We start from the raw sequence: 27,375 nt of genomic DNA, 5'->3' as shown, positions 1-27,375 counted from the left end.
ATAGCAGTAATTTTCTTTCGAAAAGAAAACTTTCGAAATCATAATTAATATTGCTTGGTCATCTCTCGGTTCGCTAATGTGCTTCAATAATCAAACACAGCTATAATTCCGAAGAGTTCCATGCCATAATTATCACGTTCGAAAATTCAATTATTGTATAATATGAGAATCAATTCTATTTAGTATTTCACGAAACCGAAATATGGATGTATATAAATTCCATAATAGATATACAAGGAAATTCATTTATTTAATAACGAGAAAGCTACGTATTTAGTGTATCACGAATGAAAACAATAATTGAAACAATTTTTAATTAGTTATATAATATTTTCGGGATTATTTTTATTAAAATTGTATAATTGATATAACTGCGGAATCGAATGATGCGAGAGAAGTGAAAATCAATGTATTCAATGATCGGCTGATGATTGAGAAGTGAGAGGCGATTGAGATTGTTATTTACATATGTCGAGAATATAGTGCGTGAAATTAGCGTAAATATTCGCGTGTATATTTTAATTTTTTGTACAATCAATTGACAATATAAATTGATGAAATTTGATTATCAACAGTATACAACAACTCTGAAAATTCTTCGACATTTTGCTTTTATTGAAATTCCTTAATAACATATCATTTAATATCATCGAAATTCAAATTGCTGTAAATTTTCGCATTAGCATTGCTGAAATTAAAATTCGTATTAATCTAACATTAACTGGTGTCGTTCAAATTGTAATTGCTATAAAATTAACATAAGCTATGTGGTCTGGCTAGAACTTACTATTGTTATAATTTATATTATTTACCATTATAAATTGATAAAATATGATTATCAACAATGTTGAACAATATAAAATTCTTATGATATTTCAATTTTTATTTTAAATTTCGTTCGAAGAATCGCTGTTCCTGTCAACAACCAAACTTCGTCTGAGGAATAATTACCCTTCCACAAAATTCAACTATTCCGATCCCTTCATTATAAAGTTTTTAATATTCGTATAGCCTCGGGCTATTTATAAATTCCTCGGAGAAAAAATTTTACAGATTCTCCGACGTAATTAACCCCTTGAAATACGATTTCTTTCATTGTCATGTTGATTAGCATACTCTGTCGTTAATAAATTCTACACGAGACAGAAAATTTATATTTGTTACATTATATGACTGCATTGTTTTAAATGACAACATATTCAATTTTTATTGTAACATATTTTTGAACATTTAGTACATATCGAATATATATCATTCGAGCAAGGAGGGGATAGTTTTACCCTTAAAAATATAAACGAAGGAAAGAAATTCAATTTTTTAATATCTTTAAATTTTTATCTTAAATTTTTTTAATATCTGGTGCAATTTTAAAAATATGGAAGTTCTATCTCAAAGAAAATAAAAAGGGGTGCAAAATCTAATTTTCGCTGGAAGTAATTTCTTAATATCCAATAAAATTGTAGAAATAATTATGCAGAGAGGGAAACATCTCCCCCCCGTGTCCGCTACCTTGTCGTGGTGGGGGGGGCTTCGTGCCCCAATGATCCTCAAGGCTGTGCCGGCGGGGATTTTATTCCCTGGCAGGTCCTACCTAGCCGGAGTGGCTTGAGGTGAGGGGCCAACTAAAGTCGGACACATACCGTAAACCTGTGGTCATGTTTTACAGGAACGGGGGTCTTGCCTTAGCCGGCTGGACCGCGAGGATGACAACCTCTCTAAAAAATCCCTAGCCCCAAGCAGCGTTGCGCGGTGAAGAGGGCGTAGCTGGAGTCAGCGCCAGCTATGGTTGGTGGGTGCACCAATCGTTAGCGGACAACCCCGGGGTACCTGGCGATCCCCCGGGCGTATTAGCCTTCCCCGGGTATGGCGGCTCTACCCGGGGTGACCTCCTTTCCGACCACACTCGTGGGATTTATCATGGATAGTTCACAAATAAAAAAAACCGGGGAGGGGGGAAACGAGAGGGAGGAGGAGGCGCGCGTAGCTAGCGTGCGCCTCGAGCGCATGGATGGGTCGGTGTTGCGGGAACTTCCCGCAACACGCGGCAGAGAGAGGTCCGCTTTGGACCTTGGCGAATGCGATGCGGGAGAGGAGTCCGACCACTCGGTCTCCTCTCACCGCTCTTCGCAGAGCGCCCCTGGCTCCTCAATAGGGAGGAAGCGGGGAAGGCCGCCAACTACTGGGCAGTACGTTGGCCTCTATGAGGCCAAACGTAAGTTGACGGAGGCCAACAAGGGCCTCATCGCGGCGATCTTCGACCCGGTGGCCCCGGGGCCGCAGCCCGGGAGATCGGTCGACCCACTTCCGGACGAGGTGGAGGTCGCCGCGAATCTTCGCAGTCGTCCGACGCGGGACGTGGCGGCGTCAATAATGGAGAGCCTGGCCGAAGTGGCCAGGATCTCCAGCGCAACAAGGGAGTTGCGGCCGGCCACGGTGCGGGTCCTGCAGGCGGCGGCCCTGAACAGCCGGGCGGGCGTTGCGGAGCTGGCCATGAGGTCAGCTTCCGACGCCACCCGGCTGTTGGAAGAAGAGAACGCTCTCCTCAGAGAGCAGATGGCGGAGTTGCGGACCGAGGTGGCCCGACTCCGTCATGCGGTGGAGGCGAAGCCGGCAGCAGCCGAGATGCCTCCGCCGCCGGCTCCTGAGGGGGGCACGGGGCCGCTGGTAGGCGCCGGCGCCCGAGGGCCCCAACGCCCTGGGCGAGGGAAGCCCTTGCCGGCGTCCGCAGCGGCGCCGGCAAACTTGCTGCAACAGATCGGCTCCCTGATCGATGCCAAGCTGGCATCGTTCAGGAGGGAGCTGATCCCACGGATGCAGGATCCGCGGTCGGTGCCGCCCGTGCCGCCCGCCCCCAGCCCGTCGATAGGCAAGAAAGGGGGGAGAAAGGGTGGCAGTGGAGGAGGGGCTGCGTCCGCTAAGGCGGCGCAGATGCAGCCCCCACAGCAGAGGGCTGCCTCTGCTGTTGTGCCGCCCTCCACCACACCTCCTACTGAGCTGTGGTCGAGGGTAGTTGGCCGAAGGGCCAAAAAGGCGGCTGCCGCAGCTAAACCTGCGGCGGCTGCCAAGGCCTCTTCGGCCGGGAGGGCGGCGAAACGGGTGGCACCGGCTGCCCCGAAGAGGGCTCCCCTGCCGCCGCGTCCGCCCCGCACGGCTGCCGTTACGATAACGGTACCGGCCGGCGGGGCGATGACGTACGCCGAGGCGATGGCCACTGCCAGGTCGAAGGTTGACCTGGCAGAGATTGGCATCGCCTCGTTAAAGCCCAGGAGAGCGGTGACGGGGGGAATCATTTTGGAGGTCCCCGGGGCTGATGGGGCAGCTAAGGCCACTGCCCTAGCTGCGAAGATGGCGGACGCGCTGGCGGGAACCGGCGTGAAGGTCGCGCGCCCAATTAAGAAGGCCGATCTAAGGGTGCGCGGCCTGGTCGACTCGACCACGCCGGAGGAGGTTGCCGTGGCCGTCGCCCATGTAGGAGGGTGCGACCGGGGGGATGTTAAGACCGGCGAAATCCGGTCTTCCCCCTCCGGTTTGGGCACCCTCTGGGTCCAGTGCCCTGCTGCGGCCGCGCGTAAAGTTGCGGTTGCGGGCAAGCTCACGGTCGGCTGGACCCGGGCGACGGTGGAGGCCCTTAGCGCCCGGCCCCTGCAGTGCTATCGCTGCCTTGGCCTAGGCCACACAACTCAGCGATGCACTGCGGCCGAGGATCGTTCCGACTGCTGCTTTGGGTGCGGCAGTCGGGACCACAAGGTGGCCGGCTGTACGGCGAAGCCCAACTGCCCGCTCTGTGCGGGAGCGGGCAAGCCGGCCGGCCACCGCCTCGGTAGCCGGGCGTGCCCCGCCAGCGCGAAACGCGGCAGGGGCAGTAGGGGGAGAAAATCCGCGGTGGCCAAGGCGACGGCCACCGTGGCTACTAAGCCAAAGGTGGCACCCAAAGGTGCCACCGTCGCGCCCGCGGGGGCGGATGGGGCCAAAGAGGCCCCAGACGCCACCGCTCCCGCGGCGGCGATGGAGGTGGAGGCCTGCCCGTAATGGGGCCCAAGGGCCCTATAATACAAGCCAACCTGAACCGCTCGGCCAGGGCACAGGACCTCCTGGTGCAATTCCTGGCCGAGCGGGGTGCCGGGTTGGCCGTAGCGGCGGAGCCGTACAGGATTCCCGATCATCCACATTGGATGGGGGACCTGAGCGGCTCCGCCGTTATAATATGGGTAGGCCGGCCGGGGTCCCCGGCGTGCTCCGTTATCGAGCGCGGCCGGGGATACCTGGCCGTTGACTGGGGCGGCACCGCGGTTGTGGCGATCTATGCACCTCCAAGGTGGTCCCTCGAGGAGTTTGTGCAGTATCTGGACGGGGTGGGGAGATGCGTCTCCCGCTGCCAGCCCCGTCCGGTGCTGGTCCTGGGGGACTTCAACGCCAAGTCGCCGGCTTGGGGTTCCCCCAGGACGAACCCGAGGGGCCGGGAGGTGCTTGACTGGGCGGCGGGACTCGAGCTCCGTCTTTTAAACACGGGCTCGGTCCATACGTGTGTGCGGCATAATGGGGGGTCCATCGTTGACCTTTCATGGGCAACGCCCCCCGCCGCGCGCCGTATTACGGGGTGGAGGGTGGCGGAGGAGGTCGAGACGCTGTCTGACCACAGGTACATTGTTCTCGGCCTCTCCGCCGCCCCATCGACGCCCCGACGTCGCCCCGCTGATGAGGGATCGCCTCAGCCGCGGTGGGCGCTAAAGCGCCTCGACCAGGACGCCCTGATGGCGGCAGCCCACGTCGTGGCCTGGCCAGCAACACCGGCCGGGCCAGTCGACGGGACAAGGGAGGCCCAATGGTTCCGGGGCGCAATGACGTCCATTTGCGACGTCGCCATGCCCCGGGCCAGGGTTTTCCCGAGGAAGGCGGTGTACTGGTGGTCGCGCGCGATAGCGGATTTGCGCACAGAGTGCGTTCGCGCGCGACGCCAGTACGCCCGCGCCCGTCGACGACGGCGTTCCGACGTGGAGCTGGCTATCCAGCTGTATGGGCAATACAGGGAGAAGGTGGTCGCCCTGCAGCTGGCCATCAGGCAAGCAAAGAGCCAGGCCTGGCGCGACCTTCTCGGCACTATCAACCGAGATCCATGGGGGCGCCCATATAAAATGGCGATGGGACGATTACGTCCCTGGGCGCCCCCTCTGACGGAGAGCCTGGATCCGGGGATGCTCGGACGGGTCGTGGACGCGCTATTCCCCGTCAGCGGGGAGGCGTCCCGGCCCGTCCCTCAGCTAGAGGGACACGAGTGGTCCCCGGATCTGGAGGTCGCGCCGGAGGAAATGGCCGGGGTAGTCAAATGGCTCCGGGGCAAGAATACTGCCCCGGGGCCGGACGGTATCCCCGGCCGGGTCTGGCTGCTTGCCATGGGCGTCCTGGGCGAGAGGCTTAGAGGCCTCTACTCCGGGCTCCTGAGGTCCGGGGTGTTCCCGGACCTTTGGAGGAGAAGTCGGATGGTCCTCTTAAGGAAGGATGGGAGGCCTGCGGATTCTCCCTCCGCGTACCGGCCCATTTGCCTCCTGGACGAGGTGGGCAAGATCTTTGAAAAGATCATTGCTGCCCGCCTCGCCAGGCACCTGTCCCGCGTTGGCCCCGATCTGGCGGACTGCCAGTTCGGCTTCCGGGAGGGGCGATCGACGGTCGATGCAATCGACCGTCTAAAGTCCCTCTCGGACAATGCCGTGGCACGGGGCGGGGTGTGCTTGGCGGTGTCGATAGACATCGTCAATGCATTTAACACCCTGCCCTGGTCCGCCATTAGGGAGGCCCTGGTTGAACACCAGGTGCCTCCCTATCTGAGGCGGGTGGCGGTGGCGGTCTGTGGCCACCCAGGGCGGGAGATAACCCCCGAACTAGCCCTCGCGTAGGAGGGTTGATCGGCCGAGTCGATGGGTGTATCGGCGATGAAGGCATTAGAGACCGTCAGTGCGTCGTACATGTAGTACTTCGCATAATGGCGAGGCCCTGATTTAGCATACGGGCTGTGGCGTGTTCTTTGTACAGCACTGTATGTGCTGTATGACTTCCGACTGGGGAACTGTTGTCACTCGTGGCATCAGTTCCCCAGTTTACGTTAAACGGTTTTTCAGACCGTTTTTCGTGGGCGGAACACGCCACTAGACAACACTCCGCTGGGCTCAGGAATACATGGGATGCAATCAATCCCCTGGGCAACCCAGGCCGCAAGGGGCAAACGTGCCCTAGCCACACTTGAGCCTCCACGAAAAAGGTACCGCTGGATAGCTCGTGTTCTTAAATACGCAGCGAACTGAACGAAGTGTGGTGGAGAGGAAGAGGCAGCCTCTCCGACTGCTGTCTCCCACGTGTTTGCCGTGCGTGGCGACCCTTGTCGTCGGAAAAGAGGATCCTGGGATCTGAGGGGGCCCTCTCCTGCGGGTGAGACGTCCCCAACACGTACCTTTGGCCTCTGCTTCGGCTAGATGGGCGGCTGGACGAGAAAAGCAGCCCTGGTCCAGTCAATCGGCTTGGAACGACCACACGCTTCGGGCAAGTGGGTTCTGCTGGGCGAGGACGCGGGCTGGGTAAGGAAACCGACCCAGCCAGCAGACTATATTCGGTGCGTAGCCCTAACTCAGCCTTTGGCGGGTTCCAAATTGTGCGGGTCGGTGGTGGCCGGGGAGCGCACTGAATGAAAGACCAAGACACATTATGGGTCTGAATAAAATTGAACAAACAAAAACTAAGCGTCCAAAGACGACGGGTCCAGCTCCTACTCGGAGTGAAGCCGTCGCCGCAGACGCGGGAACTGCAAATGCAGCTGTCAGTCCCCCCGCGTCTGTGAGAAAGACAAGATCCGGGAAGGTGATTAATATCGCCAATCCTCGTGTGATCTTGCAAAGATGTACGACTCCCACGCGAGCGGTCTCGGTGAAAACCGAGCCCACGGTAGAAGGTACGCCGGACACCGGTAACGTGGAAGTAATCGAACGAGTCGGAGACACGTCACTCGTGAAGGTGCAGTCGGCACCCGAGCGTGTCGAGGACCCTACTGGTGACGGTTGGCAAACCGTCACCAAAAAGTCGAAGCGAGCCAAGCCGGGCGCACCCACCGGCAAGGCCGCAGTAAACCGGGCCAGGAGACCGAAGGGGACGTTCTCCGGGCAGAAGGTACGGCCTCTCGATCTCGTAAGAGACGAAGCCTTTAGGCGAGTGTCCGAAATACGGACCTTTTGCTTTCGACCTGAGTCGAAAGTCAATAAGGAGTCCGGGTCAAAGATACTCGCCGAGGTTGAGGCACTCAACGAGCTGGTCCAGGAGCTTATTCAACGGAATAGCTTCGTCGAAGGGCAGCTCGCCGCGGTCAGGGCGGACCTAAAAGCGCGTCCTGCCGTAATGAGTGCGATGCGACCTGGGCCGTCCAAGGGAACTCTCCCGAAGACGGCCTGCAACGCCGCGCAGTCGACTTACGCCCATGTGAACAAAGTCGACTGCAAAGGAGCTTCTCCGGAAGCGGGGAGACGGCCACAATCGCAGCATGTGGTAAAAATCTTCCCGCCGAAGGAAAAAGGACAGAGCAGCGAAGTTACGAAGGTTACTGTTCTGTCCCTCGTTAAACCAGCGAAGGAGGCGATCCGAATAAAGTCGGTCCGACGCATCCACTCCGGTGGCATCGTCGTCGAGACCGACCGAAAGGAGGACCTGCAAGCCTTCGTTGGCAATAAGAAGCTCCGGAGCGCGGGTCTGTCCGTCTCCTTACCTACCAAGCGGGACCCCGAGGTTTTAGTTTACGACGTCCCGCGTCGGATGGGTAAGGACGAAATTGCCTCCAGTATTTGGAGGCAAAATCTCTGCGATGCGAACCAGAAGGATGTGCCTTCGGGAATTCGGGTCAGCCGCATGGCTGGCAAGACCCCGGAGACAGCCAACTGGGTCGTTGCCGTCAGTCCGCAGAATCTTCAGCGGCTGAAGCAGAGGGGTAGCCGAGTTTACCTTGGATGGAACTCCTGTCGTGTACGGGATTTCGTCCAGGTGCTTCGGTGCTACCGTTGTCAACGCTTCGGGCATACCTCGAAGCGTTGTAAATTCAAGGAGGACGTGTGCGGTCACTGCTCCCAAAAGGGGCATACCTTCACGCTCTGTAGCAAGAAGAGTGAACCTCCGGTCTGCTCTAATTGCAAGGACAGAGGGTGGGCTAGTGCACACAAGTCGCGGGACCCAGCTTGCGCTTCCTATCAGGCGGCGCTAGCTTTGGAGTCGTCCCGTGTCCGACTTGAGTGACGGGCAGACGTGGACTTGTCCACTCCGCCATTCGAACGGCATGCTGGGCGGACCCCTCGGGGTTCGCCCCCTCGGGCCAGGCTGAAGCCCCTCTTGCGGAGATAAATTGACTTTAACACTACTCCGTCAAGAGTGCCTGGATTGGGTTGGACTCGAGGTGGCAGCGGGAGTAGCACGTTGTCTTCCCCTGTCACGATAACGAACGAGGGTAGAGCCAGACCATCGGCACGCGTCGAGAGAGCGGCTAGTATAGTCCACATAGGACCCAGGCATAGCCCATCTTAAGACTCACAACGACGACACTAACTATCTGAGGCGGGTAATCGGGGCCTACCTGCGGGGCAGGTGGGTGGAATACCCGGGCCGGTACGGGACGATACGGAGGGAAGTGGACTGCGGGGTCCCACAGGGGTCCGTGTTAGGACCACTCCTGTGGGACCTGGGATATAACGCAGTCCTGAAGGCCTCCCTACCCGACGGTGCCACCCTCATCTGCTATGCAGATGACACATTGGTGGTCGCCGTCGGGGACACCTTCGAGAGGACCATCCGACGAGCGGAAGTTGCGGTGGCAGCCGTCGTCGCGAGGATCCACGGTCTGGGGCTGAAGGTGGCCCCGGAGAAGGCCGAGGCCGTCTGGTTTGGACGGCCTTGGTCTCGGCCACGGGCCAGATCGTGGATCTGGGTTGGAGGAGCCTGCGTCGAGGTGAAGTCCGAGATCAAGTATCTCGGACTGATCCTCGACAGCCACTGGAGGTTCGGAGTACATTTCGGCCGCCTCGTCCCCCGAGTTGAGAGGGCGGCGGCCGCGTTAGGCCGCCTGTTGCCCAATATCGGGGGACCGGGCGATATGGTGCGCCGCCTATACCTAGGCGTGGTGCGGTCAATGGTATTATACGGCGCCCCGATTTGGGCGCCGTCCGTGAGGGCAAGCCGGCGCAGCACATTGTTGTTGCGCCGGCTTCAGAGGCAAATGGCCCTTCGCCTCATACGGGGGTACCGCACCACGTCTACCGTGGCGGCGCTTGCTCTGGCGGGAGAAATTCCCTTCGAGCTGCAGGCGGCGATGCGCGCCTATGTCTATAGGCGCATATGCATCGCTGGCCGGGCTCGGGGGGACCCGCCGGAGCAAGAGGCGGTCGAGGGCTTCGAGCTCCAGGCCCGGGGACTAGCGCTCGCCAGGTGGCATGCGGAGCTTTGTTCCCATGCCGCCGAGCGCGTCCCCGGGGCTCTCCTGCCGCACTTCACCACGTGGCGGGAGAGGCGGTTTGGCAGGCTCTCCTACCGTGCGACGCAGGTATTCACCGGGCATGGCTGCTTCGGTGTCTACCTGTGTCGCATCGGTCGGGAAGCGACGACGGTGTGCCACCACTGTGGCGCGGAGGAGGACTCGGCGCAGCATACACTGGAGGTGTGCCCCGCCTTTTCAATGCTGCGCCGAGTCCTAACTAGGGAAGTTGGTGGCGACCTCGCTCTCTCCAGCTTAGTTGGGGCCATGCTGGAGAGCCCGACAAAATGGGCGGCAGCCATAGCCTTCTGCGAACAGGTAATGTTGCAGAAGGAGGCTGCCGAGCGGGGTCGCCGTGAGCGGGGGGTGCGGCGTGTGCGCCCACGCCTAGAGCCCCCCCCCCCCGAGTAGCTGATACTAGGCGGGCGGCGGGTGTACCGGACCATGCCGGTTTAATTGCCCGCCGCCCGCCAACCGAGGATGCCCTATTTTAAAGTGGGGGCGACAAAACCGTCGCCCCTGACGGCCGCTGGTGCGGCCGTCGTGAAGAGGCGGTGTGGGGTGCGGTCCCCCGCACCGCCGAATCAAGATGATTCATGGGGGGGAGGATTAATCTCCCCCCGGGACGCGGCCGGCCAGGCGAGGGGGAGCTGCGGTCGTGTTCTTGAAGAGTTCCCGTGGCTCCCCCGTTAATCGCCAGCGCCCTAGGCCGCCGTGGGGGTTTTAGCGGGTCGAACCCCGCACTACCCCCCCTCCGCCCTTCGGGCGGAGCGGGGGTGTCTGACCTGCAGATTTCCCCCACGTTAAAAAAAAAAAAAAAAAAAAAAGTATAATATATATATATATTTATATACCATATATATATTATACTGTATATTATACTAAATTATTATATTGTATATTATATAGTATAATTATATATATATATATATATATACATAATTATAATTATATATTATAAAATATAAAAAATGTTAATTTAATAATATTTTATTAATTATATATATATATTTATATATAAAATATATATAATTAATAATATTATCAAATTTACATTTTTTATATTTTTTTATTGCTGCAGCATTTAATACATTATTACCGTATTAAATTATGCATTAACCTAATAAGAATGGTTTAGTACGATTACATTGTGTATAATGTTATTGATCCTGGAATTCCTAATAAATTAAACATTATTTAAAATCATGGAAATTTGAGTTCCTCGTTGTATTATTCAAATATTTTAATGATGCAACAATCTAGTTATCGTTATTTATGCGATAGTAATTATTGATATCTAAATTCCTCATAAATGTGATATCAATAAATAATCATTGTACGTCATATAACAAACATTGTTAAAAAGAACAATATGAGACAATTTTAAACAATATCATATGAAAATATAACATTGAGCATCATATATCCCATAAATTTAATATAAAATTCGTATCGATGTTATTATAATTCCGTTCAATATTATTGGAGCTTTAATACCTGAACAAAAAATATTATTTAATATCATGAGAGTTGAAGTTCTCTACAAAAAATATTATTAAATTATTATTATATATGTTATTATATATATTAAAATATTATATTCTCGAACTTAAAATTCATATTATCCTAACATTAATTAGTGTCGTTAAAATTCAAATTGCTGTTAAATTGACATAAACTAATATGATGAGAGGTATTATTGTTTCCTGTTGTCGAAATATAAATTTCTTATAAGCTAATATTGATTTCGTGAGAGACTGGATGTGGTTTGTGGTGAGTGGACGGTGACAAGGTGACTATGTACATATAATATTATACGATATTGGCTGTAATGTAATTAGAACTCGCCATTTGTGATTGTGATTGGAGTATGATGAATATTGTAATGCGACTGTAATTACATGCTATTAGGAGAAGATGATTGATTAAAACCATCAACCCAATTATATGTATATTAAATATAGAAAATAGTATAATACACACACAATAATTTTTTTTTTGTTAAGTTACACAATTTTGCTTCGTGTAATGTTTAAAAGTGTAAAATGATGATAACGAAAATTTTATCATTTATAATATTGTTTGTTATATTCCCCGCCTATTTTATATCTTCTACACTTTCTAAAATTTTTGGTATTTCTATATTTGATCATTGGTAATTAGTTATTAATTTTATTTGTCATTTATATTAGTACTACCACGATTTACAGCGGGTATTTTTTATAGTTTTCCCCCAGTTTACATATCTTACAATTTTTAAATTTCTAGTACTTGTATATTTGACTATTGCATTTTCTGTAGACTCTATATTTTTCGTAATCACAACTTACACCGGTCTTTTTTTATAGTTTTCCCCTATTTTGCGTCTTTCATAATTTTTAAATTTTTAGTTCTTGTGTATTTGACTATTCCATTTACGTAGTTTCTATATTTTAGTGTTTCTATATTCGCCAGTTGCATTTTAGTGGTTTCTATGGCTTTAGTATTTCTATATTTGATTATTACATTCGTGCAGTTTTTATATTTTTAATATTTCTTTATTTATTACGTATACTCTATTTATATTGTTTATACATATAGCCAAATATAAAAATACTAAAATGTAGAAGCTACATGAATTCAAAAATTCAGTAAATTTTATATTTGTTGTATATTAATAATCTATATTATAATATAATAATATAATAAATATAATATATATAGTAATATATAATAAATAGTATCCATATTTGAATATATCTACATTTGATTACTGAATTTATATAGTTTCTACATTTTACTATCTTTATATTTGATTATTGTATTTCGTCAAGTTTCTAATATTTCTATCATTTTCTTCTTAATTGTATTTTGCATGTATCGGAATTCTGCCATGTATTACAACGATTCTTACAATCATTGAGCTTCTGCTGTGATTTTTTAATGTATAGTATTTCTACAGTCGACGACATTTATCATTTGATGGATCGTGCGAAATCATTCGGCTCGAATTCACATTTAACTAAACTCGAATAGCGGAATTATGTTTGATGCGAGATTTTCGCGGAAAATTTTGCGAAACTCTCAACGGTATTGATCGACGAGAAAGAGAATGATCGACTTTCGAGTTCACGTCGTATTTGTTGCATAGGGGATTATGGATTTGATGGATTGATAATGAGCCAGCTATCAGCGCAAGGATTATTTCGTACTGGTTTCGTGAATGTTTGATAAGCTTCGATTAGGCCACTGATTTTACATGTCTATATAAAATATACATTTGTTGTTGTAATAATCTCTGTGCAATTCGTCAGGAGAAATTCATTATCGAACGTATTCTCCTTTTAATAATTGGGAACCATTTTAATGAAATTTGTTCATAATAATTATTATTATTATTATTATTTCCTCTGCAGTTCGATGAAAATTAACGAGAGAAAATCACCTTCTATAAACAAATACAACCGCGTATTATTCTTACGATTATTTCAACATTCATTTAAATTGAATTTATGTGTAATGATAATTAAATATTACATTGGTTGAAGTTACGTGAAAATCAAGAACAGAAAACATTTTCCATAAATAAATATATTTATTTTAATTATAATATTTATTTTAGTTACGAACTTATATGAAATAATTATTAAAACCTATTTTCAAAGAAGTTTCATGAAGATCGTGGAGAATAAAATCATTAGTAATAAATGGATATGTACACGTACATTTTTGTTAAAGATTGTTTCAATGTTTATTTAATTTTCAAATCATTCATAATTGATAATTATTTCATTGGTAATTAAGTAGAAATCTTCAGAATTAAAGTTTTCTTGTACATATATACATAAATATAAAGTTAAAAAAATTGTGTCTAAAAATATAGCAGTAATTTTCTTTCGAAAAGAAAACTTTCGAAATTATAATTAATATTGCTTGGTCATCTCTCGGCTCGCTAATGTGCTTCAATAATCAAACACAGCTATAATTCCCAAGAGTTCCATGCCATAATTATCACGTTCGAAAATTCAATTATTGTATAATATGAGAATCAATTCTATTTAGTATTTCACGAAACCGAAATATGGATGTATATAAATTCCATAATTGATATACAAGGAAATTCATTTATTTAATAACGAGAAAGCTACGTATTTAGTGTATCACGAATGAAAACAATAATTGAAACAATTTTTAATTAGTTATATAATATTTTCGGGATTATTTTTATTAAAATTGTATAATTGATATAACTGCGGAATCGAATGATGCGAGAGAAGTGAAAATCAATGTATTCAATGATCGGCTGATGATTGAGAAGTGAGAGGCGATTGAGATTGTTATTTACATATGTCGAGAATATAGTGCGTGAAATTAGCGTAAATATTCGAGTGTATATTTTAATTTTTTGTACAATCAATTGACAATATAAATTGATGAAATTTGATTATCAACAGTATACAACAACTCTGAAAATTCTTCGACATTTTGCTTTTATTGAAATTCCTTAATAACATATCATTTAATATCATCGAAATTCAAATTGCTGTAAATTTTCGCATTAGCATTGCTGAAATTAAAATTCGTATTAATCTAACATTAACTGGTGTCGTTCAAATTGTAATTGCTATAAAATTAACATAAGCTATGTGGTCTGGCTAGAACTTACTATTGTTATAATTTATATTATTTACCATTATAAATTGATAAAATATGATTATCAACAATGTTGAACAATATAAAATTCTTATGATATTTCAATTTTTATTTTAAATTTCGTTCGAAGAATCGCTGTTCTTGTCAACAACCAAACTTCGTCTGAGGAATAATTACCCTTCCACAAAATTCAACCATTCCGATCCCTTCATTATAAAGTTTTTAATATTCGTATAGCCTCGGGCTATTTATAAATTCCTCGGAGAAAAAATTTTACAGATTCTCCGACGTAATTAACCCCTTGAAATACGATTTCTTTCATTGTCATGTTGATTAGCATACTCTGTCGTTAATAAATTCTACACGAGACAGAAAATTTATATTTGTTACATTATATGACTGCATTGTTTTAAATGACAACATATTCAATTTTTATTGTAACATATTTTTGAACATTTAGTACATATCGAATATATATCATTCGAGCAAGGAGGGGATAGTTTTACCCTTAAAAATATAAACGAAGGAAAGAAATTCAATTTTTTAATATCTTTAAATTTTTATCTTAAATTTTTTTAATATCTGGTGCAATTTTAAAAATATGGAAGTTCTATCTCAAAGAAAATAAAAAGGGGTGCAAAATCTAATTTTCGCTGGAAGTAATTCCTTAATATCCAATAAAATTGTAGAAATAATTATGCAGAGAGGGAAACATCTACAAGATACCACATTCATTCAGGGGGTAGTTTCGTACTACGAAAAATAAAAAGGGATGAAACATTTAATTTTCACTGCAAATATTTTATTAATATACGGTAAAATTTTAGAAATAAACATGGAGATAGGTAATATCTAGACATCGTTATTAAGGCGGTAGTTTCACCCTGAAGAAAGTAAGGAAGGCATGAAAAATTTAATTTATGTTATAAACAGCTTTTTAATGTCATGAGAATTTTGATAACATATACAAAAATAGGGTAACATCTACATATCGCAATTAAAAAGGGGCTGTTCCGCTCTAAAAGAAAATAGGTAAAGGGGATAAAAAGTTCAAATTTTATTATACGCATTATTTTAATACCTGATAAATTTGCAAAATATACAAGAAAATGGGATAACATCAGGATGTCGTTGTTAAAGGGGCAGTTTCACCGTGCAGAAAATAAAAAGGGGATGAAAATTTTTTGTTCAGGAGCAATTAAAATTATGAAATAAAATTGTCCGACATTCATAATTTCGACATAAAAATCATCGAAAAATCGTAAATTATCCGTCGCGACGCGTGCTCACGAGCCAGAATCAGCGTAATCGTTTAACTCCTGCGAAATTTGCCCTAATCGCGATCATCTGAAGCTGTAGTGACTCCGTGTCATTGTTACAAGTGCGCCAACGATATTTCACCAAATTCTGATTCGCTGGATCAACCGAAACTTGCTGGACCAATTGAATTTCGGCGGCCGGGGGTGGCCAGCCGCCTTCGTAAAGGTCGCGCGAACATGATAATCACATTTCCGACTCAGCGCGAATATTTTTGGCTCTACGCACGGCCGGCACTACACCATAAATCGCACGAAACGAAAAATGGTTCGATGGAACTCGAGCGATAAGCGAAAATGAAACTTTGTTGGTCATTTTTCAAATTCGCGTGCTTCTGATAAGTTCGAAACGTTTCTCCGGCGTATGAAATCACCGTGATTCTGTGGAACGAAGTATTCCCTTTCCAACGAATCCAAGAACGTTGATCTGCGATACTTTGTTGCAAATTTATAGCAGTTTTGAAAAAAAGTATACAAGATTAATGTGATTTCTGAGGTCGTGGAATTCTAGGCGAACATTTTTCGAAATTCAGAATACCATAACTTCGTTAAAAAATATCGTAGGGTGGTGTTTTTCTACTCATTTTAGAAGTCCAATTTCCCAGTTTCGTAGCATCTTAATTCTCCTGTTTTATAAATTTTATTTCGTTAATACCCTGCACTGTAAATAAAAATGGTTCCGTCCTGTCGATTTCTCATATTCGCATAGATCTGAGTGGTTCAAAAAATTGTTTGGCAAACGCAATCACAATTATTTTAACGAACGAAGTCTCCCCTTTCGAATGAGCCCGAAAGTATTGATCTATGATTTTTGTTTGCCATCGTATAGCACCTTGGATTCTCTTCCGAATGAAATTCTGAAATTCAAAATACCGTAACTTTGTTAACAAAAAAAACTGTAGAATGGTGTTCTTAGATACATTTCAAAGGGTGAAATCTTCGCTTTCGCGCCGTTTGGATTATTTAGTATTAGTGCCCGATCGCGAGTGCCTGATCTCCGTTCCTTCATGAAGTGGCTGAAACGACGAGAAACCTGGCAGAAAAGTATAAATTTCATTGTTTTGTTTCTACACTTTTCATTGATAAGTGTTACATCGACGAGATTGCATAGCGAATATATTTTGGCCAATTGGTGTTATTTCAATCATTTCGATGATAATTTTAATGACAATAATTTCAAGGATAATAATTTCAAAGATAATAATTTCGAGAATTATATTTCCAAAGACAACAATTTCGGAGACAACACTTTCTAGAATAACAATTACAAAGATAGTAATTTCTAGGATAACAATTTCAAAAATAATAATTTCTAGAATAATTTCTGGGATAATTTCGAAGGTAATAATTTCGAAGATAGTAATTTCGAAGATAATGATTTCGAAGATATCAATGTCGAAGATAACAATTTTGAAGATAACAATTTCGAAAATGATAATTTCAGAATTAATAATTTCAAAGATGATAATTTCGAAGATAATAATTGACAATTTCGGTCGAAATTATAGAAATCCTGTTAAATACAAGCAAATACTAAATAAAATATAATTTTCTTGACATTGCGATATCTTCTGAACCGTCGATTAGTTCTTTATTTTCTTGGCTACAACAGTGAAGTCACGATGCTCCTTCCCTATTCTCTTGCGGAACGATACGTCACTATAACGAAAGCCCCTGTAATTAATCCTTTCCAAGACCTTTAAGCGGCACCTCCTCGCGATGATCTGCGCGTAATTGGAAGTCATGATTGCAGTCACTAACTTCGGTATGCTCAGAAAATTATGGATCACGCTATTAATTCCAGTGTCAGATATCGGTACTTTCACTTGCTGTCCATTATTCAGCGCATTGGCAACCTCCACGGACACGGACACTAAGCCCTCGCCAATTTTTCGCTGCTGCATCTCCGGCAGCGTAGCCAGGAACATCAACTCCATAATACAATCAATATTATAATATTTGAATAAATTTATCTTGCTGTGTATAGCAATCAGAAAATCTACGTAGCCCCTGGCCCGGTGATGTACGCAATTATCCTTGAATCTTTCAAGCCAACTCTTTTGGCAAGGTCGCCAGAGGACCGGGCGATGTCGACGAAACGGTGGGCGCCCACACGGACGTCGCGGGTTAGTTACAGGATCTCTCGGCATCGGATGATCTCTCAATATCTTAATTTTATTGAGAACAACACCAACAACTTCCCCAGTCTTGACGTCGACTGCAACAATGCTGACACCGTCTTTAGCAATTTCCACACAGAGCTCCTCGAGCGCTCTGACGCTACAAGGCGCCGATATCAGATTTACGGCTTTGCAGATGCTCTCGTTGGGGAAAAAGCTTTTCCTTATTACTTGTAATGCTCCCTCCAAAGTATCCTCCGTCAGAGACTCGAACTCGATTTCTCCACCTTCTATGGAGCCCCACTCAATGCAGGATTCAGTATTAGTTCTGGAACTGAACGAAAAGAAACAATTAATTAGTATGCACGTAATATTAAACGGTATATTAAACGACGGAAGCTTTAATCGAATCAAGTTTCCAGAAACGTTTGGAGATACAGTAATGTCTTCCTAACTGACGCTCGGATTACGCACAGAAATGGACAATCTGGGAAGAGGAGACACGATTACTCGAGCCTCGCGGCTCGTTTTTATAGTTATCGGTGAATCGACAACTTTGTAGACGACTCGTTTTTATAAGCGAATAGATTGGAAATATCTATACGCCAGGATTAAACACATTTTTCCGTTCCGAAAAACTTGCAATTTCTCGATCCATCCGTTTCGAATGGCACGATGTTTCAATGCGCATACTTCTAAATTCATAATTTCGAAATTATCTGGTTTCTGTAGTTTCTGATTTTTAAGATTCCAATTCCAATTCAAATCAAATTGACGGTTTTTAAATTCTCTGATTTATAAATTTACAATTTCGAAGTCAGCTGATTTCTATATGATCAAATTTTTAAGATTTCAATTTCTAAATTCTTTGATTTATAAATTCACGATTTTTCAGTTTTCTGAAATTTTAATTGTTATCAACTGGTTTCTAAATGTTCTAGTTCTTACCGTTTCAATTTCTGAATTGTTTGATTTCTGCATTTACGCTTTTTAAGATTTCCGACTCTTAAATTTACAAATTTTTAAATCATCTGCTTCCCAAATTTTCTAAATCTTATCATTTTAATTTCTAAATTCTTTGATTTACAAATTCACGATTTTTAAGTTCTCCAATTTCTATATATATAAATGTACATTTTTTAAATTATCTAGTATTTAAATTTTCTAATTTTCAAGATTTCAATTTACAAATTTGAATAATCGTATCTCCTCTTCCCGACTTGTCCATCTTCGTGCACTATCCGAGCGTCAATTAGGGAGAATTCTCCGTATCCGGCCAAAATAGAGGTTGACTCATATCTCGATGAAAAATATATTTTATTTATAAATATTTAAATTCGTAAAAATAAATTGTCTTTCTTATACCCGACACACGGAAAACATTAGTCAAAACAAGTGACTGAAGAATGTTCGCGGAAGAATATAGCAAAAATGTACGTACCATTCCATTTTAGTTCACTAAGAAATTCTCACTATACTTCACTGGGAAAATTAACTGAGAAAATTCGCCGAGGTCTTCGCACTGATCACTGCTGCACTGATCACAGAATGAGTGTTTCCGTTGACATCGGCAGGGTATTTATACTGTCCTTGCTAAAGGACAGAACGTCCTAATCAGCAAAGACGAACAATGACAAAAGGATACTACCCGAAAAAAAATGCGCCAGGTATGAAAACGTCTCCCGTGGAAAACCATTAGCCACCGCGGCCGGCTATCAGGTAAGCACATGTACCTGCGATGACCGGTCGTGTCATACGGATTTTACAAGGATCGGTTCGATCGGTTAAATTAAAAGAAAAAGAACAGCGGCGGATTAGGCCGAGCTAGTGGAAATGAGTCAATTGAAGGAACCATCGTAAACGGGCTCGCACCGAGCCTTGATGAAAATTATGATTTGCAAGGGAAAGCAGAACCTACGGGGACTAATTAGGGCCTGGTTATTTACAGTACCTTTGTTATTGGATATATTTACAGGGTGAAGTTATCGAAAACATGTTCCTACAAAAGTTGTTTAGCATGAAAGGGGGCATTCGATGGTATGAAGAATTTTCCTGCAGGTATAGTGATGCGGGAGATATCCAAGTGGAATTAATGTTTTCAAATGTCATCTTTGTATAGCGATGCCGAGAGATCTGTTACATACGAAAAATATAAGGATATGAAACAGTTATTACATTATGTAACGCCTGTGCATCATGACTATTTCAAAACACCGCCACATAAAGAGAGTAAATAAATAATAACAATATCTTATTTTAAGTTTAACAATATATAAATATATTTAACGTTCAAAATAAGAAACGAGACTCCTATTTTATTTATTGTAATTATTAATAAACAAAATTATATGGATTAATAGAAAATATATTTCGAATGATATTTAAAATTTCATAATTGAAATTAAATGATTATTACAATTGATTAATTATGAAAATGATGTAAGTCCATTTAAAGCCAGCAAACATGTATTACTTTGGTTAAATTACATATTGATAAATTAGTAGTATTTTATTTTTTTATACATAATATAACAGCTGTCTGTTGAAACGAACAACGTGATATTATTTCATGTAGTAAAATGATATAAATGCAATGCATATGCGACAAATGAACGCAAGTCGCTAGCTGAAATCTACACATGCATTCGACTGTGCACTAGCAAAAGTCCAGAAAAGCTGTTATTGAAATTAATTTCTCAATGCCATAAATAAAGTTTTTATTTTCAAATAAAACTTTTTTTAATAATCGCTCTATTTGTCATAGCGTGTCATAGCGTATTAGGGATTTCAATTTTGTATCGCGCCTCGGGCACCAGTACGCATTAATCCGCCAATGCTTGGGAGGGCTCTTTATTTCGCCCTTGCTGAAGAACAGAGAACTCGTATTCGTCAAGGACGAACAATGCCGGCGAAAAAGATGCCGGGCGTGAAAATGCCTCGCGAATACAACCCTTGGTCGCCGAGACCGGCCATCAGCTATATGTATACAGTGAGTCCTACTGACATTCGAACACTTCTCAAGGCGCAATTTTAACTTTTTTAAAATTAGAGTAGACGATTTGAATTTTTTTTTAGCTCATAGAGGGACCTGTATAATACACAATGTTACAATTTTGCTATTACATGCTTGGAATGACAAAACAAAGTAAAAGTCTCTCGTTGTTTAACTTTCTTATCTGAGGAAGCTATTTTTGATCACTTTTAGGCTAATTTTGCCGATTTTCCCGTTTTTTCGAACTTCGAGATATTTAACTAATGAATGTTTAATAAAATATTTATAAATAATTTCAATATATATCATTAGTTAATTATATTTATTAATAATGATAAAATCTATAAATTTCGAATACTTCTTTTGAAATATGAAGGTTAATTATTTAAAAATAAAAAAGGATGTTTATATTATGAAATCTAACGAAAATGTAAAAAATGCGTCTTGTTGATCTCGGTAAGTTATACGCATGCTGAAAATTTCATTGAAATCGTTTAACGCAATGGTAAGTTACAAACGTTAAAAGATTGTAAAAATTGCAAATTTCTCACACTTCTTGATAAAAAGTGCGATTTTTGCGATCATTAATTATTTACAACTCGTACGAAGGTCAACCGATTTCAGTGAAATTTTTAGCATGTACATAACTTATCGTTATCTAAATAATAAATGTATAATTATAATTATTAATATTATACAAATAATAAATTAAATTTTTTAAAATAAAAAAAACACCATTTTCAAAATAAACCAATGAGAAACGATTAAGATTTCCGAATGATTCAATTTGTATTGCGCTTGTCCTCCCGATGATGAATTGTAGACAATATCGATCTATCCGTGCGAAGCAGTATTTTCGTGAAAACGTTACTCTCCCTTATACATTTTAGTATTTTACAGTATTATATATCGTCCGCATCTGTTCACCAAAAGTCGAGTCGCAGGCGACTTTTCGTCGAGTCCCTCATTTCAAGAAATATATTTCGCTACCAATATTTTAGGGCATCGTTGGTCAGAATTAAAATTTTTCGTTGAAGATTGTCTCAATTTTTGTTTCATTATCAATTAATTAATAATTGATGATTATTTCATTGGAAATTCCATAGAAATCTTTAGAATACAAATTTTATTTTACATATAAATAAATATAAATTTGAAATGATTATGTCTAAAAATATAGCAGCAATTTTCTTTCAAACAGAATGCTTTCGTTGCCTCGCGGCTCGTTTTTATAGTTGGTGGCAATCGTTAACTATAAAAACGAACCGCAAAGCTCGAATAATTGTATCTCCTCTTCCCAAATTGTCCATTTTTGTTTCTAAGGCTGAGCATCAATTAGGGAGAATTTACTGTACACATAACAATTCCATACTTGATATATAAGGAAATTCATTTATTTAATAATAAGAAAGTTATGTATTTAATGTATCAAGAATGAAAAAAGTAATTGAAATAATTTTTAATTAGTTATTTAATATTTTCGGGGTTATTTTTATTAAAATTGTATAATTGGTATAACTGCGGAATCGAATGATGCGTGAGCAGTGAAAATCAATGTATTCGATGATCGGATGATGAATGAGAAGTGAGAGGCGATTGAAATTGTTATTTACATATTTAGAATTTTGAGCGTGAAATTAGCGTAAATATTCGCGTGTATATTTTAATCTTTTTTATAATCAATTGACAATATAAATTTATGAAATTTGATTATCAACAGTATACAACAATTCTGAAATTTCTTCGACATTTTGTTTTTATTGAAAATTCCTTAATAACATATTATTTAATATCATCGAAATTGAAATTGCTGTCAATTTTCGCATTAGCATTGCTGAAATTAACATTCGTATTAATTACTATAAAATTAACACATAAGCTATGTAGTCCGGCTAGAATTTACTATTGTTATAATTTATAGTATTTACTATTATAAATCGATAAAATATGATTATCAACAATATTGAACAATTATAATTAACAACACCGAAAGTTTTTCGACGGTTCGATTTTTATTTCGAACATCATGAATTTCACTGGTAAATCGATATATGTATAGCTGTGTAAACAGAATTCGTGCACAATCTGAGCGTCAATTAGGGTGGATTTACTGCACCGTACGGCAAATTGCACGGGAGACCGAGCGGCCGGGCACGGTCATTAGCCAAGAAAACGTAGATTGTTGCGTACATTGTTTTCTTGTTCATTTACAAGAATGCGTACAGTCCGCGGACCTTCCAGCGGATTGGGCAGAGGAAACGTTCACCCCTTAAGGTACCGTTACGGCCATTCACGATCGAAGAGAATACAAATAAGAATTTCTTGGTTAATCTCCCCCACCATTATTCACCCGTAATCAATAGACTAGAATGCCGTGCTGATGATGGGCAGAACATTGTCCGATGGGGGAGGGGGCAAGCAGAAATTAAAATCAGAAATTCTAGCATACCCAAATACGTGACATGAACGGTCGGTTCTTAGGACCGGTTGTAAAATTATAAGGACTTTCAAGGGGCCAGACCCAGGATCTCGACTTTGATACTTTTACGACCGGTCCTCGAGTTTATGGCACGCATTATATTATTATATATATATTTAATGATAAAAGTTCTTTCTTTTTCACTTAAAAATCGATGTAAATATCGACATTAAGATGCGATCCTTTGCGATCATCGAGAACGAATCTTTAACCCAGGCACGGTTGTTCTAGTCGACGACTTTTCGAATTGTATTGTAAAAGTGTTTACATACCTCACTGATTAATATCTATACGATGGAACTTGAAAAATCGATGATTATATCGAGAAATAACGAATAGTATAAACAAATAGTTTTGTTGAATAGCATGTACAAAGCATCGAATCTGATCATCGATATCTTATAATATTCGTTTTAAAACATTGTTCGTATCACCCATATTTTTTAGATATTTCCACGTTTCCATATACATTCATAGTACATTGTATATTAAATTCTTCCCAATTTTCTTTCGGCTTCTAAAGAAAAATGGGCAATTTGGAAAAAGGAGATACGGTTATTCGAGCCTTGCAGCTCCTTTTTATAGATACCGATTGTCAGCAACTATAAAAACCAGTTCCAAGGCTCGATTAATCGTATCTTCTCTTCCCAAATTATCCATTTTTGTTTCTAAGCTGAGCATCAATTAGGGAGAATTTACTGTACACATAACAATTCCATACCTGATATATAAGGAAATTCATTTATTTAATAATAAGAAAGCTATGTATTGAGTGTGTTAAGAATGAAAAAAATAATTGAAATAATTTTTAATTATTTATTTAATATTTTCGGGATTATTTTTATTAAAATTGTATAATTAGTATAAATGCGGAAACGAATGATGCGTGATCAATGTATTCAATGATCGGATGATGAATGAGAAGTGAGAGGCGATTGAGATTGTTATTTACATATGTCGAGAATTTTGTGCGTAAAATTAGCGTAAATATTCGCTTGTATATTTCAAGTTTTTGTATAATCAATTGACAAAATAAATTGATGAAATTTGATTATCAACAGTATTGAACAACTCTGAAAATTCTTCGACATTTTGCTTTTATTGAAAATTCCTTAATAACATAATTTAATATCATTTTTTTTAAACATATAAAAAAATAAGGTAACATCTACATATCGCAATTAAAAAAGGGCTGTTCCGCTCTAAAAGAAAATAGGAAAAGGGGATAAAGAGTTCACGTTTTATTATACACATTATTTCAATATCTGATAAATTTGATGAATATACAAGAAAATAGAATAACATCAGGATGTCGTTGTTAAAGTGGCAGTTTCACAGTGCAGAAAATAAAAAGGAGAATATTTTGTCCAGGAGCAATTAAAATTATGAAATAAAATTGTCCGACATTCGTACCGGCGATTCTTGTCAACCAGCGCTAAAAATCATCGAAAAATCGTAAATTATCCGTCGCGACGCGTGCTCTTATTATCCGTTTTATTATCCGTCGACGACAAGCCAGAACTAGCGTAATCGTCTAACTCCTGCGAAATTTGCCCTAATCGCTATCATCTGAAGCTCTAGTGACTCCGTGTCATTGTTACAAGTGCGCCAACGATATTTCACCAAGTTCTGATTTGCTGGATCAACCGAAACTTGCTGGACCAATTGAATTTCGGCGGCTGGGGGTCGCGCGAACATGATAATCACATTTCCGATTCGGCGCGAATATTTTTGGCTCTGTGCACTGCCGGCACTACACCATAAATCGCACGAAACGAAAAATGGTTCGATGGAACTCGAGCGATAAGCGAAAATGGAACATTGTTGGTCGTTTTTCAAATTCGCGTGCTTCTAATATGTTCGAAACGTTTCTCCGGCGTACGAAATCACCGTGATTCTGTGGAACGAAGTATTCCCTTTCCAACGAGTCCAAGAACATTGATCTGCGATATTTTGTTGCCAATTCATGGCAGTTTTGAAAAAAAGTGTCCAAGGTTAGTGTGATTTCTGTGGTCGTGGAATTCTAGGCGAACATTTTTTAGGGTGGTGTTCTTCGACTCATTTTAAAAGTCCAAGTTTCCAGTTTCGTAGCATCTTAATTCTTCTGTTTAATAAATTTTATTTCGTTAATACCCTGCACTGTAAATACTGTTTCCGTCTTGTCGATTTCTCATATTCGCATACGTCTGAGTGGTTCAAAAAATTGTTTAGTTCACAATTATTTTAACGAACGAAGTCTCCCCTTTCGAATGAGCCCGAAAATATTGATCTATGATTTTTGTTTGCCATCGTATAGCACCTTGGATTCTCTTCCGAATGAAATCCTGAAATTCAAAATATCGTAACTTTGTTAACAAAAAAAACTATAAAATGGTGTCCTTAGATACATTTCAAAGGGTGAAATCTTAGCTTCCGCGCCGTTTGGATTATTCAGTATTAGTGCCTTTGTATCTTTAAGACCCCCCATTCTAAGTAGAGATGGTAATTTTTTGGTTATTTTCAAATTCACATTTCTCTCATAATTTAAACTTTTCATAGCGATTGAAATGACTATGATCTGATAGAATGAAGTCTCCTCTTTCCATTGGGACCAAAAACAGTGATCTACTAGCTTTCCTTGCCATTTTCTGCCATTTTACACCATTTTATGCTACTTTATCCCATTTTATGCAATTTTAGGCAATTTTATGCTATTTTATACCATTTGATGCCATTTTCTGTGTACGGAAATTATTCAAAATTCAAGCAATGGATTTTCAAAAACATGTAATTCGCTATCCTCTCTACAATGATTGCAACTCTGTTACATAACGAATGTATTAGAGGCTGAGCAAAGCCGCTAATAGGATTCACGTCTGCATGCAATTCTGTTAAAGGGGTTTAATTGATTATTTTAGTTGCAGTCTGTTAATATCCGTTTTAACACGAGACCGCAAGCTTCTGTTAATCCATTAGATCGCGACGCGGATCGGAAATTACAGTGAGAACGCAGCAGTCAATCGGATGTGTGCACCACTTTGATTATTCCTCTATTGTAACTACATATCCGTATTTACAAACTTCCCTTTTTATTTATCATCGTATTATATTCATAAAATTCTGAACATTTCTTTATCGTTGCGTCAATATTTATTTTTAAAGAAATCGAAAACATACTGCAAAATTTGTTATCAATGAAGCAGACTGAGAATTTATTAATTGCTCAAGAATTTGTATACATTTGTCTACGACAAATGATACAAATTATTAACATTATATTTACAATGAATTATGAACAATTTTATTACAGCAACAATTGTTGACAATATATTTACAATGAATTACGAACAATTTTATCACAACAACAATTGTTAACAAGCCACAATTATTAATAGCGAGAACTTTGTATAATTATGATATTTGCATATTTTGAAAGCGTACGTTGCTAAAAAGTAATTGTCGATTTTGGGTTAGCTTTCGTCATAGAGCATTTATTAGGCGATAAAGTCGTTCCAAATCTTGTTCTTTTAATAATAATCTACGAAAAGTAAGATCAATTGTTAATAATGGCAATAGAATTTTATAAATTTATGACGAAACATCATTATTCAAATGCAAAATGGTGGAATCATCGGAAGCCAAATTCGGTCATATTATAGAGTTTGTATTTGTATGTCGCGATCGACGTAGACAATTTGTATTTAACACAACCAAGCTGTGGATAATAACACAAGATAATCACAATAGCTAATAACGAAAAGAAAAGTGCTAATCGTGCGAACCGTTCGGTTTCCCTTTGGAGCGGCTTCGCGGATTGAATCCATTGAATCTAAATCGTCTAAACAAACTGCAGTCAACCGAATTGTTACTGCTAATCAAATCGGACGCACCAAAACCGCCGTCGCGCCGGTGTAAATGAAATTCAACGTGGCAGGCGAATTGGATTGGAATTATACGTTTCTAATTCCGCGTGTACGCGGGACATTACCAAGGTTCGATTAACCGCTGGCTAGTTCGAACGTGAAAACGACAAACCTCCGGACAGTGTTAATAACGGCGTCGTTTAAACCACTCTACAATAATCCATAGATCGCCGATTGGAATACAAACTGTTCCGAAATAACAATCAAGATATCGCATTTCAAAAATCGAAACATTTAGGTACCATAATCTGAAAAATTAAAAATTACAAATTCGAAAATCGAAGAATTTAGAAATCGGAATCTCAAAAATTAAAACATTTAGGAATCAGATGACTTCAAAATTCTAAATTTAAAAATCAAATGACATAAAAATCGTGAATTTAAAAATCAAAGAATTTATAAATTGCAATCTTAAAAATCAAATAACATAAAAATCGAAGAATT

General features: G+C 41.6%; 1 protein-coding gene across 1 annotated transcript in view; it reads right to left on the bottom strand.

The window, feature by feature from the left end:
- The window catches only part of LOC143262569 (uncharacterized), a 29,953-nt gene extending 10,858 nt beyond the window's left edge, over nucleotides 1–19,095 (bottom strand). The window contains exons 1-2 of the mRNA XM_076528204.1: nucleotides 19,000–19,095; nucleotides 17,200–17,892 (exon numbers count right to left, since the gene is read on the bottom strand). Coding sequence (XP_076384319.1) covers nucleotides 17,200–17,892; nucleotides 19,000–19,007 — 701 coding nt within the window. The 5' untranslated portion in view covers nucleotides 19,008–19,095. The remainder of the gene's footprint in view (nucleotides 1–17,199; nucleotides 17,893–18,999) is intronic.
- Between the last annotated feature and the right edge of the window lie 8,280 nt (nucleotides 19,096–27,375).

This window comes from Megalopta genalis, unplaced genomic scaffold (genome assembly GCF_051020955.1).
Source record: "Megalopta genalis isolate 19385.01 unplaced genomic scaffold, iyMegGena1_principal scaffold0149, whole genome shotgun sequence".
NCBI lineage: Eukaryota > Metazoa > Arthropoda > Insecta > Hymenoptera > Halictidae > Megalopta > Megalopta genalis.
The sequence above is the reverse complement of the archived record's forward strand: the minus strand, read 5'-3'. Positions and strand labels throughout refer to the sequence as shown.